This window comes from Lepisma saccharinum, chromosome 8 (assembly GCF_977018435.1).
Source record: "Lepisma saccharinum chromosome 8, izLepSacc3.1, whole genome shotgun sequence".
Lineage (NCBI taxonomy): Eukaryota > Metazoa > Arthropoda > Insecta > Zygentoma > Lepismatidae > Lepisma > Lepisma saccharinum.
The window spans coordinates 42,950,607-42,975,844 of NC_139236.1; the positions used below are offsets into that span (position 1 = coordinate 42,950,607).

The 25,238-nt window shown below is 38.1% G+C and overlaps 1 protein-coding gene across 3 annotated transcripts in view; it reads left to right on the plus strand.

Annotated features, from left to right (window-relative positions):
- The window catches only part of LOC145990965 (uncharacterized), a 361,786-nt gene that overhangs the window by 306,354 nt on the left and 30,194 nt on the right, over nt 1-25,238 (plus strand). For all 3 annotated transcript variants that reach the window (XM_083126550.1, XM_083126551.1, XM_083126552.1), the window contains 3 exons: nt 13,751-13,904; nt 18,272-18,378; nt 24,513-24,663. In XM_083126550.1, the coding sequence (XP_082982676.1) occupies nt 13,751-13,904; nt 18,272-18,378; nt 24,513-24,663 (412 nt within the window). The remainder of the gene's footprint in view (nt 1-13,750; nt 13,905-18,271; nt 18,379-24,512; nt 24,664-25,238) is intronic.

The window sequence follows — 25,238 nt, forward strand, 5'->3', positions numbered from 1 at the left end:
ACTGCAACCGAGTCTCGCGAACTGGCAAACTTAATTTTGGGGGCAAAGCAGGCATCTCTTGAATGGTGTTTGTTTTGACGAACTATTTTCTCCTTTGGTCTCTTGTAATGAAGCGAGTTTCCTAAACGTGCGAAGTCCCTGCCAGAGCGAGTCAGGCCAGGTTGAATTTTAGGCACCTCCTAGAGTTTTGCGATAGTCCCTCCTCTCTCACGTGACGCTCTTAAAGACATTCGCGAGTTGGCACATTTGTTGGCGAACGCGACGCGCCAAATGGTAAGGTCTATTTGCAGTGATATTATGTTGAGTTTGTTCGAAGCTACGTTTCAGCAGTAGTGATGATTCATAGGGCTTTACCTACACTTTTCTTTTTCTTGACGAGGATAGAATACAGTTTTGTCGTACTCTTTTTCCTTTGGTCAAAGCCAGTCATAGGCCTATTACGAGTCACTGCACGTTTCAGGGTGAACGAGAACGAAAAGGTAACAAAACAAGCACTAAGTTATTCTCAAAAGTATTTTCCGAATTGAATTATTCCATAAAACTACAAATTCATCTGAACCACTTCCAAAAATAGCATTTCCACACTTCTTCAGGCAGTGTAGCACGTGTGTACCTTCCAAGAAAGTCCCAAAAAGACTTGATAGCATGTCTTTTAGTATTTTTTTCCGAATCTTTTTTAAAAAACGGATTGTGTATAATATTTGCAACCACAACAGTCACGGGTATTTGGATTCATCAATGTAATAATTGCCACACGACCACTGTTAGTTAGATCACAAATTTGCAGTCATGTTTTCCTCGTCTCAACGTAACCTTCTGGAGGTTTGGCATGCTGGTGAACTACAAGCAAGGTTGAAGGTTTCTTGTGCTCTGTGATTTTAGGTGAGGAATTTATACATACAAACCGAAAGTTAAAAAAGGTAATATATAATAAAATAATTGCGTGAACGAAGTGAATTGATAGAGTAAGTGGAGATAGAGTGGTTAATATGGCTCGACGCCATTAAACAAAATGAATAACCGAGTGACACAGAAGCAGGAACATAGTACGTTATGTGGAAATGATCTTTACTAATCATGCCGTAACATTCCTTTCCTGCAGGTTTCTTTTTAGAAGCTCAAAAATGTAGTTATAGAGTTTTGAAAATGCCACAAATGACAAAAGTGGAATACACTGTGTGTGTACCAACTTTAGGTAGATAAGTAGATCGGGTCTGGGCTCGGATTCCATCTTGAAGGTATCATTGTCCTTTGGAAAATTCACTGAAATGAGGACACGTGGTGGCTTATATCTAAGAAGACATTAATTGCACAAAGATGTCTACCTAAAATTAGACGTGAATCGCGGTCACAATATTAAGAAATTACTCTTAAGTTTTTGGTAGTAATGATATTTGCTTTAATAATCTGTAACAAAACACGAATTACATTAAAGTTACCTTACTCAACAAAAACGAATCTAAATTCATAATACGCTTTGTACAGAATTCTTGAACATACACAGAATACTACAAAAAGAAAGAAATGTCGCATTCCTGTGAGCATAGAATACAGCAAAACACACTCAGAAAATTGTTTCAAGCCACAAAGAACTTGCATCAACCACATGTTAAAACGATATATCTCAACGTTCAGTTTGTACGAAATTTCAGAATAGAAATCTAATATAAGCCTGTCGATGATTGTACCTGTAAACCTCAACAACCGTAAATGAACGTGATATATTTTACAAACTATACAAACATAAATGCCAAAATTATAAGTATTATTGAATTTCCTCTCCCCAAGCTATGTTTCACCACAACCTATTTGTATCATGCCACATTAACGTTGTCAACAGATGTTTATTTACCGGGGGCGTCATTTGGAGAGGGGCGCCATGTGAGATACACATGCTAGTTCCGTGGTTATTAAACAATCGAAATTAGTGTCATATCCTGTGGGTCTTGCATACTGAACAGAAAATTACACGTCACATGATTTAACTTGATCATGTTCCTTTACCCGTAAGCATAAAGGCTTCGTGGATGCAGTTTGGTAGAAATTAATCACAACAGAGTGAGTGAGTGTGTTTGTGTGTGATATATGTATAATATGCTGAGCACATATGAGTGCGTTCTCTTATTTTTCTGTTGTTGACTGGTTCCCTGCACTGAAGTGTCGACAGATACCCTCCCAGGGTCCTATCAGATAAAGCCTATCGAAGCGTGGTTGTGATCACAGCACCTCTACATTGCGACATCCATCTGGTCTTCTCCTCAGTTCACACGTGTTCAGTGCTTAACGTAATCCACATAAGAGTTAAGTTTAAAGTTTCCAATTTATTCTTTTTACCAGTCTCCAAGAATACCATCATCATTTGTAAGTCTTCGCACTTTTCTAGTTGCGACACCATTATTATTGTTGTTGGAAATCCCTTCCCTGTCTGAATCGGAAGAGGACTCTCATTCCATCCACACAGACTGCTTGCTTGTGCTTTTCGCAATGTGAATGCTGATGGACAGTAGCAAGGGGTACAATCCTAAAAGAAACCGCTTAAATTACCCATTGTTACGTACGAGTGATGAATAGCAATGAGTAATGAAAATGACAACTTTGATGTTACCTGTCAGCGGGAATCAACCTTGAATATGAAAAACAACAGGTGCAACGATCGGTGAAGGTTGCATAAGAAAACCATGTCTTGGTTTACAGTTGTTGTTGTCGTTTTTTTTTTTTTTTGTTTTTTTTAAGAGTGTCACGATGCATGATGCATCTTCCTGTTCCAAATTTTACTGATCTGTATCCTTCTCCGCTCCGAGTGTTCCTATAGTCCGATTCCTTCTGTCAAGAAATCAGCAGGTAGGCCAAGAAAGTTAAGAAATTATGCTTGTGGTCAAGAATTTTTGCTATTTTTTTACAGTATAGTGAATTTACATTGTTATATACCTGTACTGGGATTTGATAAAATTGAATATTTTCAAATCTAAAATTGTATTTAGTTGTGGTTAATATTTGTTCACTTTGTTTCTTAAGAATCACATTCTTGTATGCAGTGGCGGCGATTGGGTTCCAAATATCTGAGGGGAGGGGGGGCAAGGTGCCAAAACTAGGAGAGCAAGAACAGTTTGCTTTCCATTGGTACATAAAGTTTAGCATAGTGCAGGAGCAAAAGTGGCAAGGAGTGGGAGGCAACTCCCCCTCTAATCACCGCCACTGCTTGTATGTATGAAATTTGGTAAACATATTAAATAATGTGGCCATTCCCCATCCAGGATGAAGTCTGAAACATTAATTTTCACATGCATTAATAATTAATGCAAGATTAATTCTCTTATTAAAGTACAGCTTCAGTTTTCATCTTAACCAGCCTTATTTTAGGGGGTTTTCATGAATAATAATATATATATTTTTTAATTTCCTACTAATATCTGAGCAAGGAACTATTAAATAAATGTTAAGAAAAGGGGAAAAAAGGAGAAAGAAAGGTGAAGAAGTCAAGAATTTTGTATTTGTTATTTTGATAGACACCCTGTCCTAGTCCGATTCCTGCTCCGCTCCGAGTCTTTTTAGTCCGTATCTGTGCATAAAGTGGACTTCAAACAAAAACTCAAAGTCATCACTCTTTCTCATCGTTGCGATTAGCCGTAAGTTGCACAGAAGCAACGCAAAATAACAAAAATACATGCAGGATGCATGTATATATGCTTATAACAAGGGTAGACGATTGTAATAATAATTTAGGCGCCAGCCCCTTTTTCTACGGTCTCCGATGCGCAGTTGTTAGCACAGCGCGCTACGACGACACGGGTTCGACTCCTGGCCTGGGCATGAGTGTTTTTTGTGATTGTCCCTTCATTAATTTCATCAAATCATCACTCATCCTCATCTTCGCTATTATCCAAATAATGGCAGAAAAACGAAGTCAAATAAACCAAATGAAGCAGGACACAGCCTTTTTATTTTATTCTTTCAAATATGGCCTAATAAAGCTATGAATCCAACTAAGATAAAGCTACACATCTTGAAATGTGATCTTGAAATGTTAAATTTATTAATTAATACAAGATTAAATTAAAAGTAATTGATTCTTTCGCCGGAGTGGCCTTTCTAAAGAAGCCTCAACCTGTAGCAGCACGAATAACTATGCAATATATGACTGGCTCTACCATCTCGCTGCAGATTTTAAAAGTCTGCTAGTAACAGTGAAAAAAATATATAATTACGTGTTTATTATTCTGATTTAATGATGCGCTTAATACAGAAAACAAGCAAACATAAAAAACGCACAATATACTCGTTATTTTTTTAAGAGAAAGAAGGCAATGGAAATTTCCATAAGCGAACTTGAAATACACGAAAAATAAGTTACAACTGCATTTGAAAATTCAGGCGCCTTGGCGACCGGGCGCCCTGAATTTGTCTACCCTTGGTTTATAATACCGAGGTATATGAAAAGGTTGCATAGCACATGTTTTCCATTACGACATTCCTGACCACACCATTGAACACATGCACGTATGTACATACATGTCGTGCGTGCAAAAGAGATTTAATCCATTCTCTTAGCTGAAGGGGAATTTCGAAAACGGACACTGAAGCCAATTTCCCTCTTGTGCCTGCGATGAACATTGATAGAGTGGTATTATCGACCCACCTACCCTGGCCGACCTACTTTGGATTGTTGTGGTCGATATATTTCGAATCAGTGAGTAAAACAGCGTGCTCTACTGGGGCATTTACGAGCAGTTTGACTGCTATGTTTGCTGTTCAAAAGAAACGTCAGTGTACAAGCGAAAAAGTATTTGAATTGAATGTGAATTATTCTCAGCCAAGTGGTGGGTTGAATTTTTCGTACAATGAATCCGGTTAAATATCTTCGGGTTCCTCTCTAGCGCCATGCTCAATGGTGCAAAATCGGGGAAACAGCAATACACAGACGGAACGTACGAAGGGTAATGTCCCATTTTTCTCACGTCATCTTTTCTTTTGCTTTCTTTTCCTCCATTATTCGATTTTCTTTTTAATGAAAATAAACTAAACTAAGGGGGGCATGGTTCCACCACCCACTCCTGAGCACGCCACAGCAAACACATTGCAGTCTCCTCAATGAATGTCTACTTGTTTCTGATTAAACTTACTTAATCCATTTGTAAATATATATATATAATTTGTCATTCCCTTGCAGAAGCGCGGTCATACGTACAGTGGGATCCATGAGTATTACCCTGCAAATTGTCCATGACTATTTTTATTAATTTTTTTCTGGCATAGTATGTGTTTTTAAGCGATGCATTTTTATGTATGCTGGTGCAGAAGTTGTCAACAGCTTGTTTTGAGTTTACTTTTAATTCCTGAAGCTCTTATTGGGTAAAATAAAGTGAACGAACATGGTGATGGACAATTTGCACGGTAATACTCATGGATCCGACTGTACTACCCGTAGAATTTTTTATTATAACAATTGAACTAGCGGTCCGGATATATTAATTTTCATTAGTTTACCAACCAAGCTAGGATGTTGAACATTTTAGAGCCCATTCTATGAGAAATTCACATACCACACTTTTTTTTTGCCTTATTCCAAATGTAAAACCGGAAGTCCCTCTCGCCCGTGATTACAATAGATTAGTATTTTCGTTTGCTCTAGAATGGAATGGTGCAATTTTGCTCGTCTATATCTAGCATTTTCTGTAATTACAGTTTAGTATAACTGTTAACAAAAACTGATGAAATACACCATGGGCCCTACCAGTAGATGTTTCCAATTCCTACAACTTACATCCTATGCTGACAATCAGGCTTGTATCGTGTACTGCTCGATTATTTTCACCAATATCTGACTGACTATCTCCTGAGATGGAATATTATTTAGAATTTTTGATCATGTTTTAAATATTCGATATTCTTCCTGACTGTACATTCAAAATAAACTAACCATGTATGAGAATAAAGAATGCAATACACACGTTACCGATAGACATTTACTTTTTCTTTACTTTGCTTTTGGGGAAGGAATTTGGTGTGCTTGTATCATGGTTTCTGGTTAACTAACATTACCTCGATATTTGTCAGCTCAAAGAAATGTTCGACTAGCAGCGCCAACGACGGCCACTGTATCAACTAACAAGACATTTTACGATTTTTTTCCCTCCAAGCAAAATCCATTCTCAACCATACATGCCGTGCGTGTTGAATAAGTTATGACCTCTCTTTATTTCGAGCCTTTACCAATGTTCAACATGAGAGCTAGAGTTGGAGAGAGGTGTTTTCCTTTGTTGTAGTTCTTTTTCTACGGTGGTTATATTTCCCGTATAAGGAAGTAGTTTGATTTACATCATGTTAGATGCCAGATAGAGTTCCACTATGGTAGAAAGTAGATCAGTTCGAATCTAAAGCTAAAGTTTGAATAATACTCTTAGTGAAGTTGAACGTGAAAGCTAGAGTAGAAAGAGGTTTTTTTCCCTTTGTTGTAGTTCTTTTCCTCAACGGTGATAATATTTTTCTTACAAAGAAGTAGCTTATGTTAAATGTTATTTGCCAATGATGACGTGTCACTCGGTGTGGTGGAAAACAACACGTTTTTATTGTGCAGAGTGTCCCAAAATAGTGTTTACACTCTTTGAACGTCAGTAACAGGAATACTAATAGCAGGAAGCACGAACTTTTTTTGGTGTCACATACCTTAAAGTTATAGATGTTCAAAATGACCACAATTGGCAGTAACACATTATGGCAATCTTAACAGATCAATAAACAGCAGATACGGTTCTGCGGAAAGGGAAGCGTAGGTTGTCTCAATTGCATGTCCCATGACACTCAGTGTGTCTGGCTTTGTAGCGTACACAGCATTCATCTCAGTTCCCCACAGGTAGGAATTTAACTGTGTTAAATCAGGAGATCTGGATGGATATTCGACTCTTTTTACGTTTCTTGAAAGAAAAATTTCTTACCCTTGCCATTTTGTGTACAGAAATTACTAGATCTACCGCTTGGCAGGCTGTGGCGGGACTAAAAACAAAAGAAGGCCCATATGCTCTCGCACAAGCTCAACATAGACATTGCAGCTTCAAATGCAAAAAGTCCAGTCATGTTTAATAGTTTCTCTGTTATTAAAGTTCAAAGAGTGTAAACATTACTTTTGGACACATTGTATTTTCTGGTAAGTATAGTATGACAGCACCTCAGCGGCGCTTTCGTTCCTTAACTGTTGCGCCCCTTGAATAAGAAAATAGTATGAAACGCACACTGATAAAGTACAGAAAAGGTGATAAAAATATCACATTGTGGAAAGCGGCACACCCTTGTGGTGGCCAGCTGAACTAATTAACGTAAAAGGGGTTTGCGGTTGAACTTATCTCTTCCCCAAAATGTCGGACATCATCTCGTATTTAGCCAAAGCCCTTTGCATATTTCCCACATTGGTAGCAGCAACCCTGCTGACATTACAAGCAGCCATTACTCGCTTAACGTCACGCAATGGAATATCGCGTACCCTATCATTTCAACGCATTATAGAGAAACCGAGGGTAGGACCTGGAGGAAAGAGCGAGGGTTGGGGGTTTAGTCGTCTGGAGGTCACCTTCAGAAGTTTTGGCCAAGTTTGGTACGCCAACAGAAAACAAATTAGATAAGTGTTCGTAGCGTTCAAGGGCATAAAAAAAATACGTACACTTCATAAATTCTCTTATAGAAGCACCACCTAATGACGCATTTTGAAGTTTAAAAAACAGGAAAAAATGAGCATCACGTCGATCAGTTCGTGTTGCTGGTGATAATGCTGCACAACTTTTTTTCCTGTTCAGTGATATTTTCATTTTCAGCGTCTTATATTGTAACGATAACAGCAAAATGAAGAATCTGAAGTTAACATCTGCGACAACTACCTAAGTCAGTAGATATTTGTATGTTATGTGGATAATTCATTCACTTTGCTGGGAAGAAGCTAGACATCCGTGTCAAAATAACTAATATGCCCACCATACTTACGTAGGAGTCATAAAATTACTTCGAATAAAATGTAAGAACGGATACAATATTGTGAGTCCACTTCTGCAAGCATATTTCGGTCGTAATCCACATCAACATTGTGATTTAGATTTACGTAACAAGGCCTACTGTTGGCAGAATTGGGAAATCTAAGAAAAGAGTAAAGGGTTTTCTCCTGAATGTACCTAATCATAATATTCTATCATATTTTTAATAATAAAATTAATTACGAACTCGCCACCGACAGACAGTCCAGATTTGAGTCCTGGTTGGGTATGTCCTTTGTGAGTGCCCTTTCCTCAGTTACGTAGAAATTGCTTTTCAGTGCGGTGCCAGATATTTTTGTGTGCGAGGGTAGCAGTTTAAATATGTAAGACAGTGTATCGTTGCGTGGTTATCAAATTTCCAATGGTGTACTATCATTTTGATATATCTAATCTGAATATAACACGATTTAACATGTTTAGTATTTATGTGGGTATTTCATAATTGCAACTCATTTCCAAAGAAAATTTGTTTTTAAAACATGCTAGGTAAAAATTAAAGTTTACGTTCCGAACATTTATTTCTATAACTAACAAGCGATTCAAACTATGAACTTCTGCGATAAGTGCTTTCTGCTTGAATCTCGCATCGTCGACCAAAGTAAAGAGTCAGCCAGAACACAAATCGAGTTGGAAACCTTAGAAATACCTACGCCGCCGCCAGACCTGGGCTGGAAAGCGTTGTTGTGGAGCGTTGTGGAGGAATACACGTGCCATCGCCTGACCTTGGCCGACTTCTTCTCCCCAGAAGCCCCTTCGGTTTAGACAACCGTCCACACACGTGCACGCACGCCATCTGCATTTTCACGCACCGTATATGTCCAATCGAACTGGATTGGTGCAGTCCCTCGCGACGGAAGTTTTGTTGCTGGAATCGGGCCACGAGGTGGGTCAAGTTCACTCCATGCTGATTTTGGATGAGCATTGGTTCTCCTAGGGAATGTAAGGCGGGGTTCACAAATTCCATTGTCATTTGTTGTATGTGGGTATTTACAGGGCTCAATAACATCTACAACAACCGTGTTAATATGTTGGCTATGCAGTCCAGGGGCGTATTCATTGGACCCCAACCAACGGCCTTTTCTCGGCACCCTGGAACTAGGTATGAGGGAGAAAATGCTTTATTAGTTTCAAAATAGTTATATAATATAATTACAAAATCCAATTTTCAGCTTTTGTTAAGGAACTTGTTGTTTTTATAAATCTGAAAGGATATTGAGATGTTGAAAACTATTTCGCACAGTCACAGCTTATTTTCTCTTGTTTTGAATCTAGTGAAATTGGTGCGTCACAATTCATTATTAGAAATGTATGGATAAATATTTGACAGAAATTCTATGACATTCGTACATTTTACATTTTTAAAGATCTAATACTCATAATTGCGTATTAAGTTTGACCCCAACGTATCGGGTTGTTGTTTCAAAGAAGGGAATTGTACTAATGTTGAATTAGATGTCCTATGCTTATTGGGTTTTTTATTTCGATTCATTATACTCTCATTGCGGAAAAGACAGCGACTGAACACGATAATGGGCAATTTGCATACTCTTACTCTTGCCGTCGGCTTTGAAAGAAACGTCATTTTGCATTTAGGGATAAGTGTGCCTGATCTCCCATGCAATATTTTCACACATACCAGTGATGTACGTCTACGCGTAAACAACGATAGTCTACATTCTACACGTAGACAATTTTATAGACGTAGATGACGTAATCTATGTAAACAACATACGAAAGGTGATAACTTAGCAAAGGGCGCCGTGGAATTAAAATAAAATTATACTGCGTATCAGTTGCTGATGTGTGAGGAGAACTTTTCATACTCTTTCTTCCAGATTCGAATAATTTCTCACCTAGGAAAGAAACCTAACATAGGAAATATTATAGTGTTTTATGGGAAAAAGACCACTCTTGCCTCACGACTGCCATCTGTTGTTTTTTTCATACTATTTATCTTCTTCCATAGTTGATAATAGAAGAGAAGAGAAATTTTGTTGTAAATAGGATTCTTTTCAGTTCGTTAGGAACCAATATAGTTGAAAATGTCACTCTCTTTTCACGAAACCCTTGAAAATTAATTTTAATGCACTTTAGATTGTCTACGTAGTCTATGTAAACTACATCCCAATCTAATCTACGCGTAGATTACGAGTAGACAACGCATGTAGACGTAAACTTATAGTCTACGGCATCGTACCCCACGCTATTCTATCACGACTCAGGAGATGCGAAATAACTTTGCAACCGTGCTTTTATTATTGTTTTTATTTTTGCATCATATTTGTGTAGTGTGACTTGCATGAAGTGTCCCGGAATTCGAATTCAAGAATGAGTAATTGATGTTTATATAATCAGTCCTGGGATCCCTTCCAGCTAGATCCACCAAGAACGAATAATATATCCATTAGATTTTCAAATATAAATGAAGCAGGCACTGTTCCTTGTTTTAAAACGTCCTCAGACAAGGCATCTTCTTAGTATTATGAAACTATGTACATAATATTATTTTAAGTGTTCGTCATTGTTGGCGAAAAAGCAGTAATATATTAATACATTTTATGCAAAAAGTTACAGAAGAATTTTAAAGCAAATAGTTTCAAATTTAGTGTTGTTGTCTTCTGGCGTTGCAGATTCTCACACCAAATCTGTAAATGGTCCAGAGTTCGTCCCAAAATGACTTTGAAAGTAACTGGAAGGCTACTTGAAAGAAATAGGAGACTCTATACGAGTCCAATGAAAAGAGGTTTGGCAGGTATTGCCCCACGGAGTTCAGTTTTATGTAGGCTATTTATTATCCATGACTTCAAATCTTGAATTGAACATGCGTGCATGCATAAAACACACGTATGTATGTAGAGTGGGATGCATCAGTATTACAAAGCAAATTGACCCATCGCTAGCTTATTCTCTTTTGTTTTGCGAAGAACTTGAAGAATTGAAACAAAATGCCAAGGAAGTTGATGACAGCCTCTTCATTACCATACATCACAATCCATTCTTAAAAACAGGTAGGATGCAAAAGAAACGCCGGCGAAAATCGTCATGAGCAATTTGCCGAGCAGTAGCTACTGTACAGCCAGGAGGAAATAGGGAAACGCTCTGACATTCCTATAACTTACACATTATGGCTTGTTTGCCAAAAAGGAATACAAAAGAGTTTTTGGAGTTATAGGAGTTTTGAGGCGTGTTTTAATGATTCCGTATGAGCGGAAATTCTCTTCCAAATGTAGGGCTATGTGAAATTCCTATTCATTTGAAAAGCTTACCGAAGACATTTTAAGGAAGATGATCATATGAAGTACCGGGTGATTACAATTAAAGATACCCTATTCAGAGCCCTATGGAACCCGTTTGAAGCATCGGATTGCGGTGAAACTTGGCAGAGAGGCTATGGAGACCATGAGGAAGCGAATGCTGACGACAGATTTTAACCACCAGGTTGAAATGTGGCACAGTGAACAACATCCCGGGAAACGCTTTGTGAGACCATTGATGACCCTGTCTTTCGCTTCCAAAGCTTCATTCACGTTGTCGGGGAGCATACTGAACGCTGCTGTGCCGACAAACTCAAATTAGTGGTTGTTATTACTGAAACGCCTCCGTGCCACCTGGCGGTGAAAATTTGAACTATTTTTTTTTCGTAGGCATTTGCTTCCCCATTGTCTCCATAGCTTCTCTATCAAAGTTTCACTGGAATCTGTTGCTTCCAACGAACTCCAGATGGCTCTGAGCAAGGGAATTCAACCTAGTGGTGAAAATTTGAACTAATTTTTTCGTCAGCATTCGCTTCCCTATGATCACCATAGCTTCTCCACCAGGTTTCACCGCAATCCGAAGCTCAAACCGGGCTCCAGAGTGCTCTGAATAGGACAACTTTAATTGTGGTCACCCTGTAAAAAGCAAATCTTCAGTACACATTTGATATAATACGATATCTTCACGCTTAATTTTTTCACACTCTGCTCCACTTTCCTGAATCTGTTTGTATATCTATACGAACACGAGAAGCCAGATTTGTGAGCTTTTACTATCAGTTGATGTAAGGTTAGGAAAAATGAAACAGTGTGCCAAGATTTTAAGCTTCTGATACCGTAGCTCATTTCAAAAAAGTGTGCGAGGTTTCTTTGATATGAACCCCCACAGAAAGGGAGACTTTGGCCGAGGTCCATAGTATCAGAAGCCAAATTCATGTGGTCATGACCGAAGAATCTCTGCCTACACAGCCCCATATTATTAGATCAAACTCGTGTTTTAAAAATAGACCTACGAGGTGGGACAGAAGTCGAACTAGAGGAGAGCGAGAGGTAACATACAGACTGGAACTGTGTTTCTGTTTACTAAAATAAACTCATCTTTTAGAGAAAGCGAGAAACGCAAAGGTAACCTTATTGGAGGTTGGCCAGTTTTTTTTTTACTCTAGAGGTTTCGTTATCATACTAGCTTGTTTGTGTTTAGTGTTTGAAGGAACATGGTTATTCTTTATATTGTTGCTTTGTCGTGCCTAAAAATCAATCGCATCATTGATTTTGCTGATGCAAGAATCCGCCTCTCGTTGATTCAGCGCCTTATCCACACATTAACCCCACAAAGCATTTCCCAATACACACCCTCAACAAATTTTCAAAAGGGTCCACTCAATTTATTGTTGTTTTGATGCTAAATTTGCTTTTGCACCCCAGTATCTAATTTAACACTCTTCAAAACCCACTAATCTTTGAAAAGTTATTGTTTAAAGAAACTGAGTTACAGTTATGGCTTACAGTAGGTAAGAAATAACCGTACAACATATAATTCCCATAACCTGCAAGCGGAAACCGTTACTTCCAAATACTGTATCATGAGGACAGTGAAAAAAAGGGCGTCCCATAAAAATCTGTACACACGCTAACAGGAATATCAACACTGGCATCATGGACGTCCGGAGGCTCCCCCCCAGAAAATTGATGTCCACCTAAAAATTATATATTTCACATATAATCTCATTTCAGTCAGTAATTTATTATTAATTCGTTGAAGAAACATGGTAATTTCAGATTGATATAGTGTTTTTTGAAGGGGCATCACTATTATGGGGGAAAATATGCCTCCTTTTGCCCCCCTGGAAAAAATCCTACGGACGTTCATGACTCGCATTGGAAGAGTTCCATTCCAAGAAGAGTCCATGCTCTCATGTCTCAATGCAGATTATCCGGACCGGAGAGTGCAGTTTTGTCAGTGGTACTTTGGGAAAATATGCCGAACAGTGGATTGGAAGAAGAGGTTCAGAAGAATACCCTCTGCGTTCAGCAGGCCTCCGCCACTAGACTTTTTGTGCAGGGATGCATAAAATATAAAGTTTACGGTACAAAACCGTCAAGAGTCGACGAATTGAAAGAAACCATTGAACGAGAATGCGCCTAAATACCGAACGAAATGATTATTGATGCTTGTGTTTCCATTTCTTCGGGTTTCCAGCAGTGCCTCTGGACCAGAACGGTCATCGGCTTGAATATAGGTGTTTGACAAAGAAAATGATTTATATCTGTAGATTATTTTGAATTTTGAAAATGAACTGTATCTTAATAACAAGCACTGACGTTATATCATTCTAAATGTGTATACATTTTATTGAGACACCCTGTATACTATATCTAATTCACAAACTAGACAAATGTTAGGAGCACAAAATGGAAATACTAATGACATTGTCAATTATCTTGAATGCCAATTCTGTAATCTTTCCTTATCTCTTTCAGAACCCGCATCCACCGTGAATGACTATGTTCTTGTGGCGGTGGCAAGACATGTACGGGATCATCGGGTGACTGAACTCTCTCTTATGGAGGCTGTCAAAGATGAGTACGTTACAAGGCATCTTCTCGACGGTCGGATCATATTCGTGGACCATAGGTAAGTTGCTATATTTTGATCACCTATCTTCTTGGTTGATTTTAAGGCGTGCCGAGATTCCCAACTCCTTGAACATCTCGAATTCTATGCCCGTCTCCGAATCTGCAAACGCGCCGTGTCGTCGCTTTCATGTGCCGGCGAAGTCGTCCGAATCCAAAGGCACCTTAATAGTACAATTGTCACTTTTCCCACCAGGTGTCAATTCGATCGTCTCCCACCCCGCTCTTGGGGCGCAGGAGCGCAATACGGAAGCAGAAGGTAGACGCCAATTGAACATGATAATGTTTTGAACCAGTGGCGGCGATTAGGTAGGCGAGAAAGGGAGCAGTTCCCTCCCAGTTTTGGCACCCAATCGTCGCTACTGTTTTGAACCTATTATTTACCACCTACAGGGCCAGGACCTTGGGCGATATTAGAATGCAAGGCCCAAATCTGTTCTTTAATTTTGAAATCTCAATGTGAATGCATACAAAATCCTCAAGCATACGTCAGCAAAAGTATTGTCAAATTTAAATAATAATAATAATAATTACTGATTAAAGATTAAAATTAATAATTTCACTCTCCCGAAAAATGTCTTATCTGCTTTTCCTGGGGCCGAAATCGCTCACGACTTCTAAACAGTGGCGATGTCGCTCCCAATGGGCCTGGTCAAAGCAAACTACTGTAGATGGCAGCACCCCTGTTGTGTCCCCACGCTTTTGATGGGCAATTGTTCTCCCATTTAAATACATGGGGAATTCGATGCTGAAGGTGCTGCTATTACATTAAATTGCAAGTTTAATTTAATCTTAACCTCACAAATTATGTCGGAACATGATGGATAAATAATCAGTGCTGTGAAACTAAGAACTTTAATAAGACGATCGTCAACCACAGAAAAGATATCGGAACTAAAAAAAAAAAAAAACCTTAAAATTTGCGCAGCACTTGTTTACGTCACTTACAATTTTCACAATTTAAGTTCTTTATTCTTGTGAATATGATAAAGAATAATACATAATAATTCCACGCAACTGTACTTTTATTTTTATAGTTTTTATTAATAATAACTGACGCCTTTTTTTACGTGATATCATACTTTTCCTCATGGCTAGTAAATATGGTTCTCTATTTAATACATACACATTTATCGAGAAGAATAGTTATTACAAAAAATATTTTATATTCTGTTTCATGTTTCGCAAATTCTAGGGCTTTCTTATTTACAGGAATTATAATTTTAAAATGGTTGTAATCCGAAACAAAAAGGACAAAAATATGGAGGGTGCAATGTATGCTTAATACAAAGAAAATAAATGTTAATATTAAGTTATCGGATAGCGCATAGTGTATAATAATAAATACCATGCACTTACTCACTTAATACATTTTTCTTTGTAATATGGTGAGTTTCTCCGATTCCTACTCCCGCCGTTGAATTACACATACTCGCAACAAGAGGAAACATAAAAGCGTAGTGTAAAAATCTTAAATTTTTGTATTATAGACCCATGGCAGCTAGGGACGACGAAAATTACGTCAAGTTTAGTGCTCTTTGTGCATAACCATACTATATTTAGCCCGTCTGAGCTACCCTGCCGTTGCGCTTTAATATATTAATTTTTAGGTTCAGGAGAACGTAATTTTCGGAAACTTATGACTTGCTACATAATCTTAAAGGTTTGCTAAACGCATTTTTGTTATCGATTTGCACGAGAAATTCTTACCTTCCTTGAAAATAACGTTTGAATAGCCATTCTATCGCTCTCCAATGCAGGGGTGCCCATCCCCCCCTCCAAGGCCCATGATGCACTCCCCCCAAAAAGGTAGAACATTCATTCCCCCTTTTATGCAGAATTTATTATTCACATTATTTTTGTCCGACAAAATTTACGGAAAATTTAATACTAGAGGTGCAACCACGAATTTTTGTCTGAGGAGGGGGGGCAAGTACCAGAATAAACGTACCAATAATAATAACATTAATAATGGCTTTATTAATATTATTATTATAATTATTACTACTACTACCAGTAGTAGTAGTAGTAGTAGTAGTAGTAGTAGTAATAGTAGTAGTATCAAAGACGTTATTATCCTCATAAATTAAGCAAAATGAGGGTAGAAGTCTATGTTAAAGTATTTGTTTGGAAGAAACGATTTCAAATATTTTTTCAACACCGTCAATTTCACATTAGCTAATAATGAACGGCAGAAAATGAATGATAAATGCATTTTGAAGATACATGTGTAACTTTTAATGTACAGCATATGTTTTACACATATGCAACATGGAGCGACATAAAATAGAAATACATGTGGAACAAGCTAACACTAAATTGTGTACGTATTCAAATCTTATTCAATACAAATATACAACACATATTATTTAAATACATTACATCACAGAAAACAAATAGAATGCGAGCGAAGCGAGCAAGAAAATATTTAGATCTAATTTTTGCAATTGAAAACAATATTGATTTAATAGGGCGCAAATAATTTCACTGGACGCCATGGCATTCTCTGTTAGTAAACCTTATTCTGCACAGTTTGTCTGCTCGACTAACCTTGTATTAATGCAAATACCACGCCCCCCCACTCTATCCAAACCGATTCTAAAGGCATAAGAGGGGTGTTTCCTTTGAACCCTTCCGCCGCGATCACCCACAGGTAGGTCGAAAAACTAAACATAATAACCAAAACTAAAAATAAATAACAAGTCGATGAAACGATACGACCTCCCCCCCATTTTTGTGTGAAGATATATAGAATTGGTATAAAATTTTGTCCCCCCCAAAAAAAATTCCATGACGCAGGCGCGTCATGAAACCCCCCTGTGGCTACCCCTGCTCCAATGTAAAGCTTAGGGCAAGCAGGTGACGAACGAAATTCTTCAGGGACACAACAAGCTGAAATGTTTGGCAGTGAACAGCCCCATTAATAATAGAGAACCTGGCAACCTTGGAAAATGGCCGGTAATGCAGCATTGATTGATTTTAATAAATTCAATCAATTTAGCTCATTCCAGTGGCCTACGCGAAATGTAAACAAACACTATTTCCAACTACTACAAGGTATTATTTGGAGCAAGTTGATACCTGTTAGATATATTGCAATGAGCTCCTAGGTGGAATGTGTTAAAACAGTATCAAAACTGCAATGTTGTTTTAAAATGTGCATGGGAAACCCACAGGTCAAACATGGCATTGTAAATATTTTTCCAAAGCGAGACGAAGTAGTCAACAACTATAGGTCTTTTCTACTCTTACGGCAGGCGGTCCTACTTCTGGAAGGGAAGTGGCGCCGAGAGTTCCGACGCGGTGGGAAAAAGTACTACGTGAACCTCGTTGTACTGACTGCTGCGTTTCTTATCGTGCTGGATTGGTCGCTTCCCCTCTCCCCACTTCCCTTGCCAGCATTAGGATCGACTGCGGTAACAGTAAAAAATACGTTTTAGAAAACACCATCCCAGGCAGAGGTTTCAACTCGATCTTTACAAAATAATTCAGGAAGAAGAAGTTACGAACTTAAAGAAAGTAATAACATTGAAACTGAATTCTCTGAACTTTGCTCATTTGACCAAATTTTTATGTAGCCATTCTGACTTTGTTGCTTATTATTTCAGAACTTAGATGATAATTGTGAATCTCATTTTGTTGTACATGTCTCAAATGTTCTTGTAGTACTTGGTCATATTTTGAAAGTAATTTCACCAAATCTATGAAATTTCCAGAATTTTCTGTTATTCCTCCTGTGGATAATGTTTCTCTGTCGTTTTTAATTGTAAAGAAACTAGAATGGTAACATAAAAAAATTGGGTATGACTGAAGATGACCGGACCCCTCTCCGATTTTCTTCATATTTGGCATACTTACTAATTGAGGCCTGCTAATGACGAATCTGAAGTTAAAATTTGTCGGAAACATCTAGAAATTGCAAAATAATTGCGAACCATTGACGCTAGCCCCATGAACCATTGGCGCTAGCCCCACAAACTATTGACGTGTGGTTAGGTTAGTTTCAGTTAGGTTAGGCAAACATAGTTAAAATTTTGTGTCATGGTAGTGTCAGGAATATATACGAGACAAAAAATTTCGTGAAAATCAACGGTTTCCATTCCGAAAACTTAACACCTTATTTTCGCTTATTTTGCAATTTCTAGATGTTTCCGACAACTTTTAACTTCAGATTCGTGATTAGGAGGCCTCAATTAGTGAGTATGCCAAATAGGAAGAAAATCGGAAAGGGGTCCGGTCATCTTCAGTCGTTCCAAAAATTGATAGGCTATATCCATGCATTGAATGTTTTTCATGTGTCTTTGCTTTTTAGTTTATAAAGCATTTTCCCAGTGAGAACGGTTCTTAATAGTGATTTTTATTTTGCAGGATCTCTGTGGTGGCTGGCTACTTGACAGAGGAAGTGTCTGGTATGTCTGCCTTTACTTTCATGCACCAAGAAGACAGCAGATGGACCATGATTGCTCTTCGACAGAGTAAGTACATTTAAAAAAAGAATCATTACATGTTTGCTAGTACTTCGATGCATTGGTCAATTTTGCATCTGACTGGCACGCAGGAGACCCAAGTTTGGTTCCTGCAGTGGGTGATCTCAGGTGAGATTTTCCCCTACAATATGAAGTGGCCTTTGGGTTCAATACGTTCACAAGTTAAAGGTGACTTGATCATGTTGCTGACCACACCATTTTCACTAGTCTATACTAAGTATAAATGGAACCCCATCTCAACACTCACTATGTGCCCTCATGGCTTTTACCTTTGTACTTTAAAAAAGACAATTAATAGAAAGTTTTTTAAAAATATATTCTATTGCTTTCCCTTGTGGGTTACCCTCTCCATGAAAGTGTCGCAAAATCCAATATGTGAAGTGAAATTTCAAATTGGTTTGGTAGAAAATTCTCTATCAGCATTCATCCAAAAGTTAAGTAACCTCCCTGCTCCCCCCAAAAAGTGTGATCAAATTTCAGCTACATATACAGGGTTTTCCTAAAGCCCTTCCCACATTTAAATTCACTAGAACTTCGTAATGAACAAGATATTTCAGTGAAATGAAGTTTGTACTTCACGGCGGTCTTTAACATTTTACCTGGCAGTACTGCATGTCTGTCATCCTCATCACCACACCTCCAACAGAGCACCATTCACGTCGATACATTCTAGCGATCTCGTCCTGAACCCAGGATGGCTTTCTGACTCAGCTCATCCGAAAAACCCCATGATAACTGCAGATATCTTTGCTTTGAAGTCATCCAGATCTCTTGGCTTTTCCACGTACATTTCCATCTTGACATATCTCCACAGCCAAAAGTTACACAGAGCCAGGTCTACCAAACTTGTGGGCCATGATGTGTGTACTCTGCAACCAATCCACCTGCCTCAGAATTCTTTATCCAGGAAGTTTCTGACTGCAAGAGTGAAAGGGGAGGTGTCCTGTCATGCTTGATACGAACTGCAATCAGCTGTGGAAGGAGGAAAGTCTGCAGAATGTTGAGGTCGGTAGTGCCCACCACGATATCTTCCTCTGAGAAGAAAGGCTCGATTAGGCGATCCGTCGACACAGCGCACCACACATTCAATTTTGGGCCATCCTTGTAGGTTTGTAATTCACGCACCAGAATGCATGATTTCAGCTCTGCATACCACAAAACACACTGAATTCTCCTAAATCGATGCAATCGTGGAATCACCTGATTGCTCGCAGTCACGTGATCCTCTCAACATGCAGTTTTGCCAGGTAAAACTTTAAAGACTGCTGTGGAGTACAAACTTTATATCACTGAACTTTATCTGTTTGTTATGAAGTTATAGTGAATTTAAATGTGGCAAGTACTTTAGGAAATCCCTGTACAATAAACCTAGATCATCAATCCCAAAATATATTGTTTATAGGATTTTGACCAAATATTGTTTCCTCTGAAAATGTTAGTTACTTCTAAATTCATATATCTTCTGCCAAATCTTTTTTTATTTGGAGGCGTAGACAGCACTGGGGTTGAGAAGGGAGGTGAGGGATGCTTGCAATCACAACTAATTATTTTGTTTTAGTTGGCTTCTTATTTAAATGAGTTTCTAAAGTTTGCTGACATATTTTTGAATATGCTATTGACTCGTCTTTATATTTTGGCTGTATTAGTATATTTTGTGCTAGATAAGTCTTGAGAGTTGAGAGTGCACATTTTTGTAAGTGTGTGGGCAGAAAGCTGCTATGTAGCATACAATGAGGATGATAGATAATAATAACAACTATAAACTTAACCACAATGAGACTACAAATTATGTTGGCTGCACTTTTTCAATAACAAACACATCACACTCCTCATAGTAAAGTCCTCAGCTTTAGATATGTTCATGTACACTGCACAAAACAATTAGGTGATCAAGAGAGGTTCAGAAAAAAATAGATGAAAATCATGTACTACCAATCAATGTGTATGCAAGTGAAAGATTATTTGCAGATCAGATATAGTAGAGTATTCATTAGTACAGATAAAATTAAATCATGTGATGCAGTGTTGAAATGATGTGCGTCACTATAGAGCAATGTGTGTAGCAATAGAACAGCTTAGAAACAGACATGGTCACAACAGTAATTGTCCCCTGGTATGGTGTGTGGTTTCCTTAAACGGCCTACACCGCAGCACATCTGTGTGACATGGACTCCATGAGATGACCAGTGAGAGCTTTGTGCCACTCTTCACTTAGGCCAATCTCCAGCCCTAGAAGAGTTGAGAGAATTAATGGCTTAGCTCAAATACCTCTGCCAAGTTCATCCCACATTGTAGCAAGTTGTCTCCCATCAGAGCTCTGTGAGAACAGGTATTATCAATTGTACCTGCGTGTGGCATGGCAAGAGACCTGAGATTTCATTATTTTGTCCCTATATATAAGGACTGTCAAACTACCATTTCAAGTGATGTCCGTAAGTCCACCAATAATGATTCCAGCCCACTTCATTGGTCCACCAGCACCATATTGAGATGTTTCTTGCACAAAATCTGGGTTATTTATTACATGTTTCCTTCAGATGAAGACACTTGATTGTCAGGCGGGAAACTGAATTCCAAATCATTGGAGAACAGAACCCTACTGCATCTGGCTTGCCCCCCAATTACTCTTTACGGCTGTATGGTGTTATGCAGTTAATGGAACATACACCATGAGCCCACATGCATACAAGCCACCTTCAGGAAGGCAACTGCTGCAGTTTGTTAATGAGAGGTACCAGTTGTCTCGTGTTGTTGTTGCTTGTGGATGGTCTTCACCTTGCCTTCATCATACATTTTCCATCATTTGGAACAGTCCACAGGCAAGAAATAACACTTTGGGACACTCCCAAGGGATACTGCCACCCCTCGCTGTGTTTGTAAAGCTTCTATCCTTCCTATGGCTCTCCACTCCATTGATTCTGGTAAATCACGCTGTACCACTTACCCATGTTCCACCACAAACTCTTACACTGTTTGTGGACCACTACTGTGATTCCCACAACAATACTGCACACTTCCCATGTCTACCTACCTTTTGGAGGCACAAATGTCTGAGTCGCATGTCTACATGCAGCAATGTTGCTGTTTCATGCCACGGAATGATATTGTGCCCCTTTTTTTTATTCATAATGTCATTGACAACACATCAACATCCGGATATTTTCCATAATCTCCTAATTGTTTTGAACAGTGTATATCTGTCCCTTTCTCTATATTTAATCTGAAATTAAGTAATGATAAAACAGCTCAGAAAGGCATAAGGAATACCATACCCCCCCCCCCCCCCCAAATCAGTGTTTCTTATCTACATCATCAAACCTGAGAATTAGAACAACCGAAAAAGGTATACACAGTAGTATTGCAGATATTACCATACATACGTATTTGTTGGCCTTCCCGATGGTGCAGTTTATAGCATTGTAATTAAGGGCTCCCAGGTTCGATACCCGGTGGAGGCACATAGTTTTTCGTATCCCACTTTAAACTGTAGGTCCAGTCCCGATTAGCCTTACTGTGCATAAAGTGGACTTAAAACACCAAATCAATCAATCAATACATATCTGTTTTAACTTCTCTCTGTCTCATCCTTGTCAATATAAGGGCAATGTGGTGTAACAAGATATTTAAATGAAAACATGTGACATTTATTCTTTTATTTGCAAAGTGTGCATTTAAGTATCAAGACAGAAAGGAGGTCAGTTTTCTTTCCAATATAGTTCAATCTGGCAGTCCCCTTTATCAGTATTATCTATTTTCGCCCATGTGTGAGTTAAGACCAAAGGCCAGTGTCAAGGAGAATACATTTGACAAACTTTTCACAATATCTATCAGACTATCTCTTATTCTTTTTTTCGTTATTTATTATGAGGCGCATGTCAAAAAAAAGGGCCGATAATTTTTTACATGGGGTTGGCAACACTGATGAAGTTGAGCATGCCCTAGTATTCTGTGCTTGCAACAGAGATAGAATCGTCAGAGTGGGGTTGGGTACGTGCGAGTAGCAGTAAGGTGAAATGGCTGCCATAATACAAAATCCCACCAAATGTGAAGTGAGATCTGTCATACGATTTCTGAACGCCAAAGGACAGAATGCAGCTGAAATCCATCGGGAATTGTGTGCCATTTATGGACCAATAGTGATGAGTAAAGGAAAGGTCAGGCAATGGTGCAGAGGGTTTCGGGAAGGGCATTCAAAAGTCCATGAGGATGAGCGTAGAGGAAGGCCTAGTGTTCAGACGGACGATCTGGTGGAACGCGTTAACAAGAAAGTGTGTTCCAATCGCCGGTTCACAATATCTGAACTTGCCAAAGAGTTTCCAGAAGTGTCTGTGAAAACAGTGCATCGAATTGTGACTGACAACCTGGGGTATTGCGAAACACTGAATAATGTGCGACGTGCTATCCAAAATCGGCGGAGAGGAATGCTACGCTCTGATTTTCTTCTGATCCATGACAATGCCTGCCCACACACAGCTGCTCGTACTGTTGAGACAATTCAAAGTTTTCGATGGGGACTATTCAGTCATCCCCCTTACAGCCCTGACCTTGCCCCCAGCGATTTCTTTCTTTTTCTTCACCTGAAAAAGTGGCTTGCATTGAAGCGTTTCAACGACAGTGATGTGCTCAAGACATCAGTTCTGGACTGGCTGCACTCTCAGGCGACAGATTTTTACGCAGAGGGTATACGGAAACTTGTGCCACGCTATCAGAAATGTCTGAAGGTTAATGGTGACTACGTCGAAAAGTAGTCAAGGTATGTACTTGTTTATCAAACAATAAATTTCTTCTCCTATCATTTTCTTGTTTTTTAAAAAATATCAGGCCTTTTTTTTTTACTTGCAGTATATAATATAATATTCACTATCAAAGTAGTACTCAATGAAACAATGTTTATTTACATGGAATTTTAACAAAATGGAAATATTAGAGCCTTATAGATTTATCATATGTTTTTAATATACTAAAAGTATCAAAAATTATGAATTATAATGCGAGAACTACTCCATATATATTCTCATCTTGAATTGAAAATTTCTCCAAGATTAGTTTTATTGCACTTTCAAGGTCACTGGTGCATCACCAGTAGTCATGCACATGCAAAAATATTATAAGAATGTCTATTGCCTCAGTCAATGTTTTCATTGGGTCTCATTAAAAACTGTGTGTCTCAGAGAAAGTTCGAAATTTGGATGGTTTGAAAAAGCCTATAGTTGAAGTAGTTTGTGAGCTTCAGATGCCAGAAAACACTTGGCCAGTGCTCGAGTATGATTTCGACATCTGTTGAACTTATAAAACTTGGTGAGTTATCTTGTGTCATGGGCATGCCCAGAATATTAGAGCCTTATAGATTTATCATATGTTTTTAATATACTAAAAGTATCAAAAATTATGAATTATAATGCGAGTAGTCACCATTAACCTTCAGACATTTCTGATAGCGTGGCACAAGTTTCCGTATACCCTCTGCGTAAAAATTTGAATAGTAGAAATAATAATAATTAATATAAAACAATAACTATCATCAACCAATATAAGTCCATTTATTCCTATCATTATTGTTGTTGTAATTATTATTCTACTTAATACACCAGATGAATGAATGTTCAGCACAATTGTTTCATTATGTTTTTATGCATTTCATACTGTTGTTGAAATGCATTGTTATTCCATTTTGTTACACATTTTGTTCAAGAAAAAGGCTTTAGAAGTGGTTTTTTTTTGTATTTTTAGTCATAAAAGTTTGTTGTGTGCCTTCTCTCATAAGATATCTCATTTTTTGAGTTTTAGAAACAGTGGAACCATTTATTCCTTGGATTATGTGTGAATACATGACCTAGTTTCTCTATTTACACTCAATTTCTTGATCTAATTCATTTTTTGTTTATTTTTTCTGTCTGAATACCATGTAACTGAACTGTATATCTGTTATTAACCATAAAAATAACAAGCTTTCTGCTCTTTTTGTAACTTAAAATGAATGATACCAATTCCCAGGGAGGGAAGGTTTGATGGACTGGTTCGACCTTTTACCCCTTGATGCCCATGTCTTGTATAATAGTATTTTTAAACAAAATCTTACAGATACTGACATACGTATTTAATTAATCTTTCCTTTTTTGTAGTGTATGGGAGTCCAGAAGGTTGTGGGAGCAGCGTTTATAGACTCCTAGCAAAGAATGGTCAGTTTATCTACCTCCGAACACATGGGTACCTTGAATTTGATAAAAACACTCAAAAAGTGGAGTCTTTCATATGCGTTAATACTTTAATAAGGTATGTACATTTCATTAAGTGTTTTGTGTGTGCATGCGTGATTTTGTTTAGTACAAATTATCTGCATATATGTTTGTTCAAACCAAAGTAATGTAGAAAACATGATAGTAAATTTTGATGCAGTGAATGAATTTGTTTCTTCATGGAGTAAGGAGTCTGACATTCTGCAGTACTGTCTCAATAGGTACGGTTGTTCAAATCAGAAACCAATATTATCTGAATCTAGAAGAATTTGAATACTTGAAATATCCAGATTCCATGTCGTAGACCCAATATTCCATGTCCTAGACCCAATATCTGACTGATTCATTTCTTCACTCAAGGATTCAAATTTTTGTCTCTAGACTCAATTTGCAAATCCTCACAAAAATGTCCACCTTTTCACTGGTGTCTTTCCAAGAACAGCTGCCTGTAGCCTCTATTCTTGTCAATCCATTGATAGAACCATCTACCTCTTAACTAATGTAACTAACATGAAGAAGTTCTCTAGGGTCTAGTGGCCAAGTACATTTGGTGCTGTACTCATGACTCTTTGTTGAATGTTTTTGGTTTAAGTTCCAGTTAAAGCATGTGTG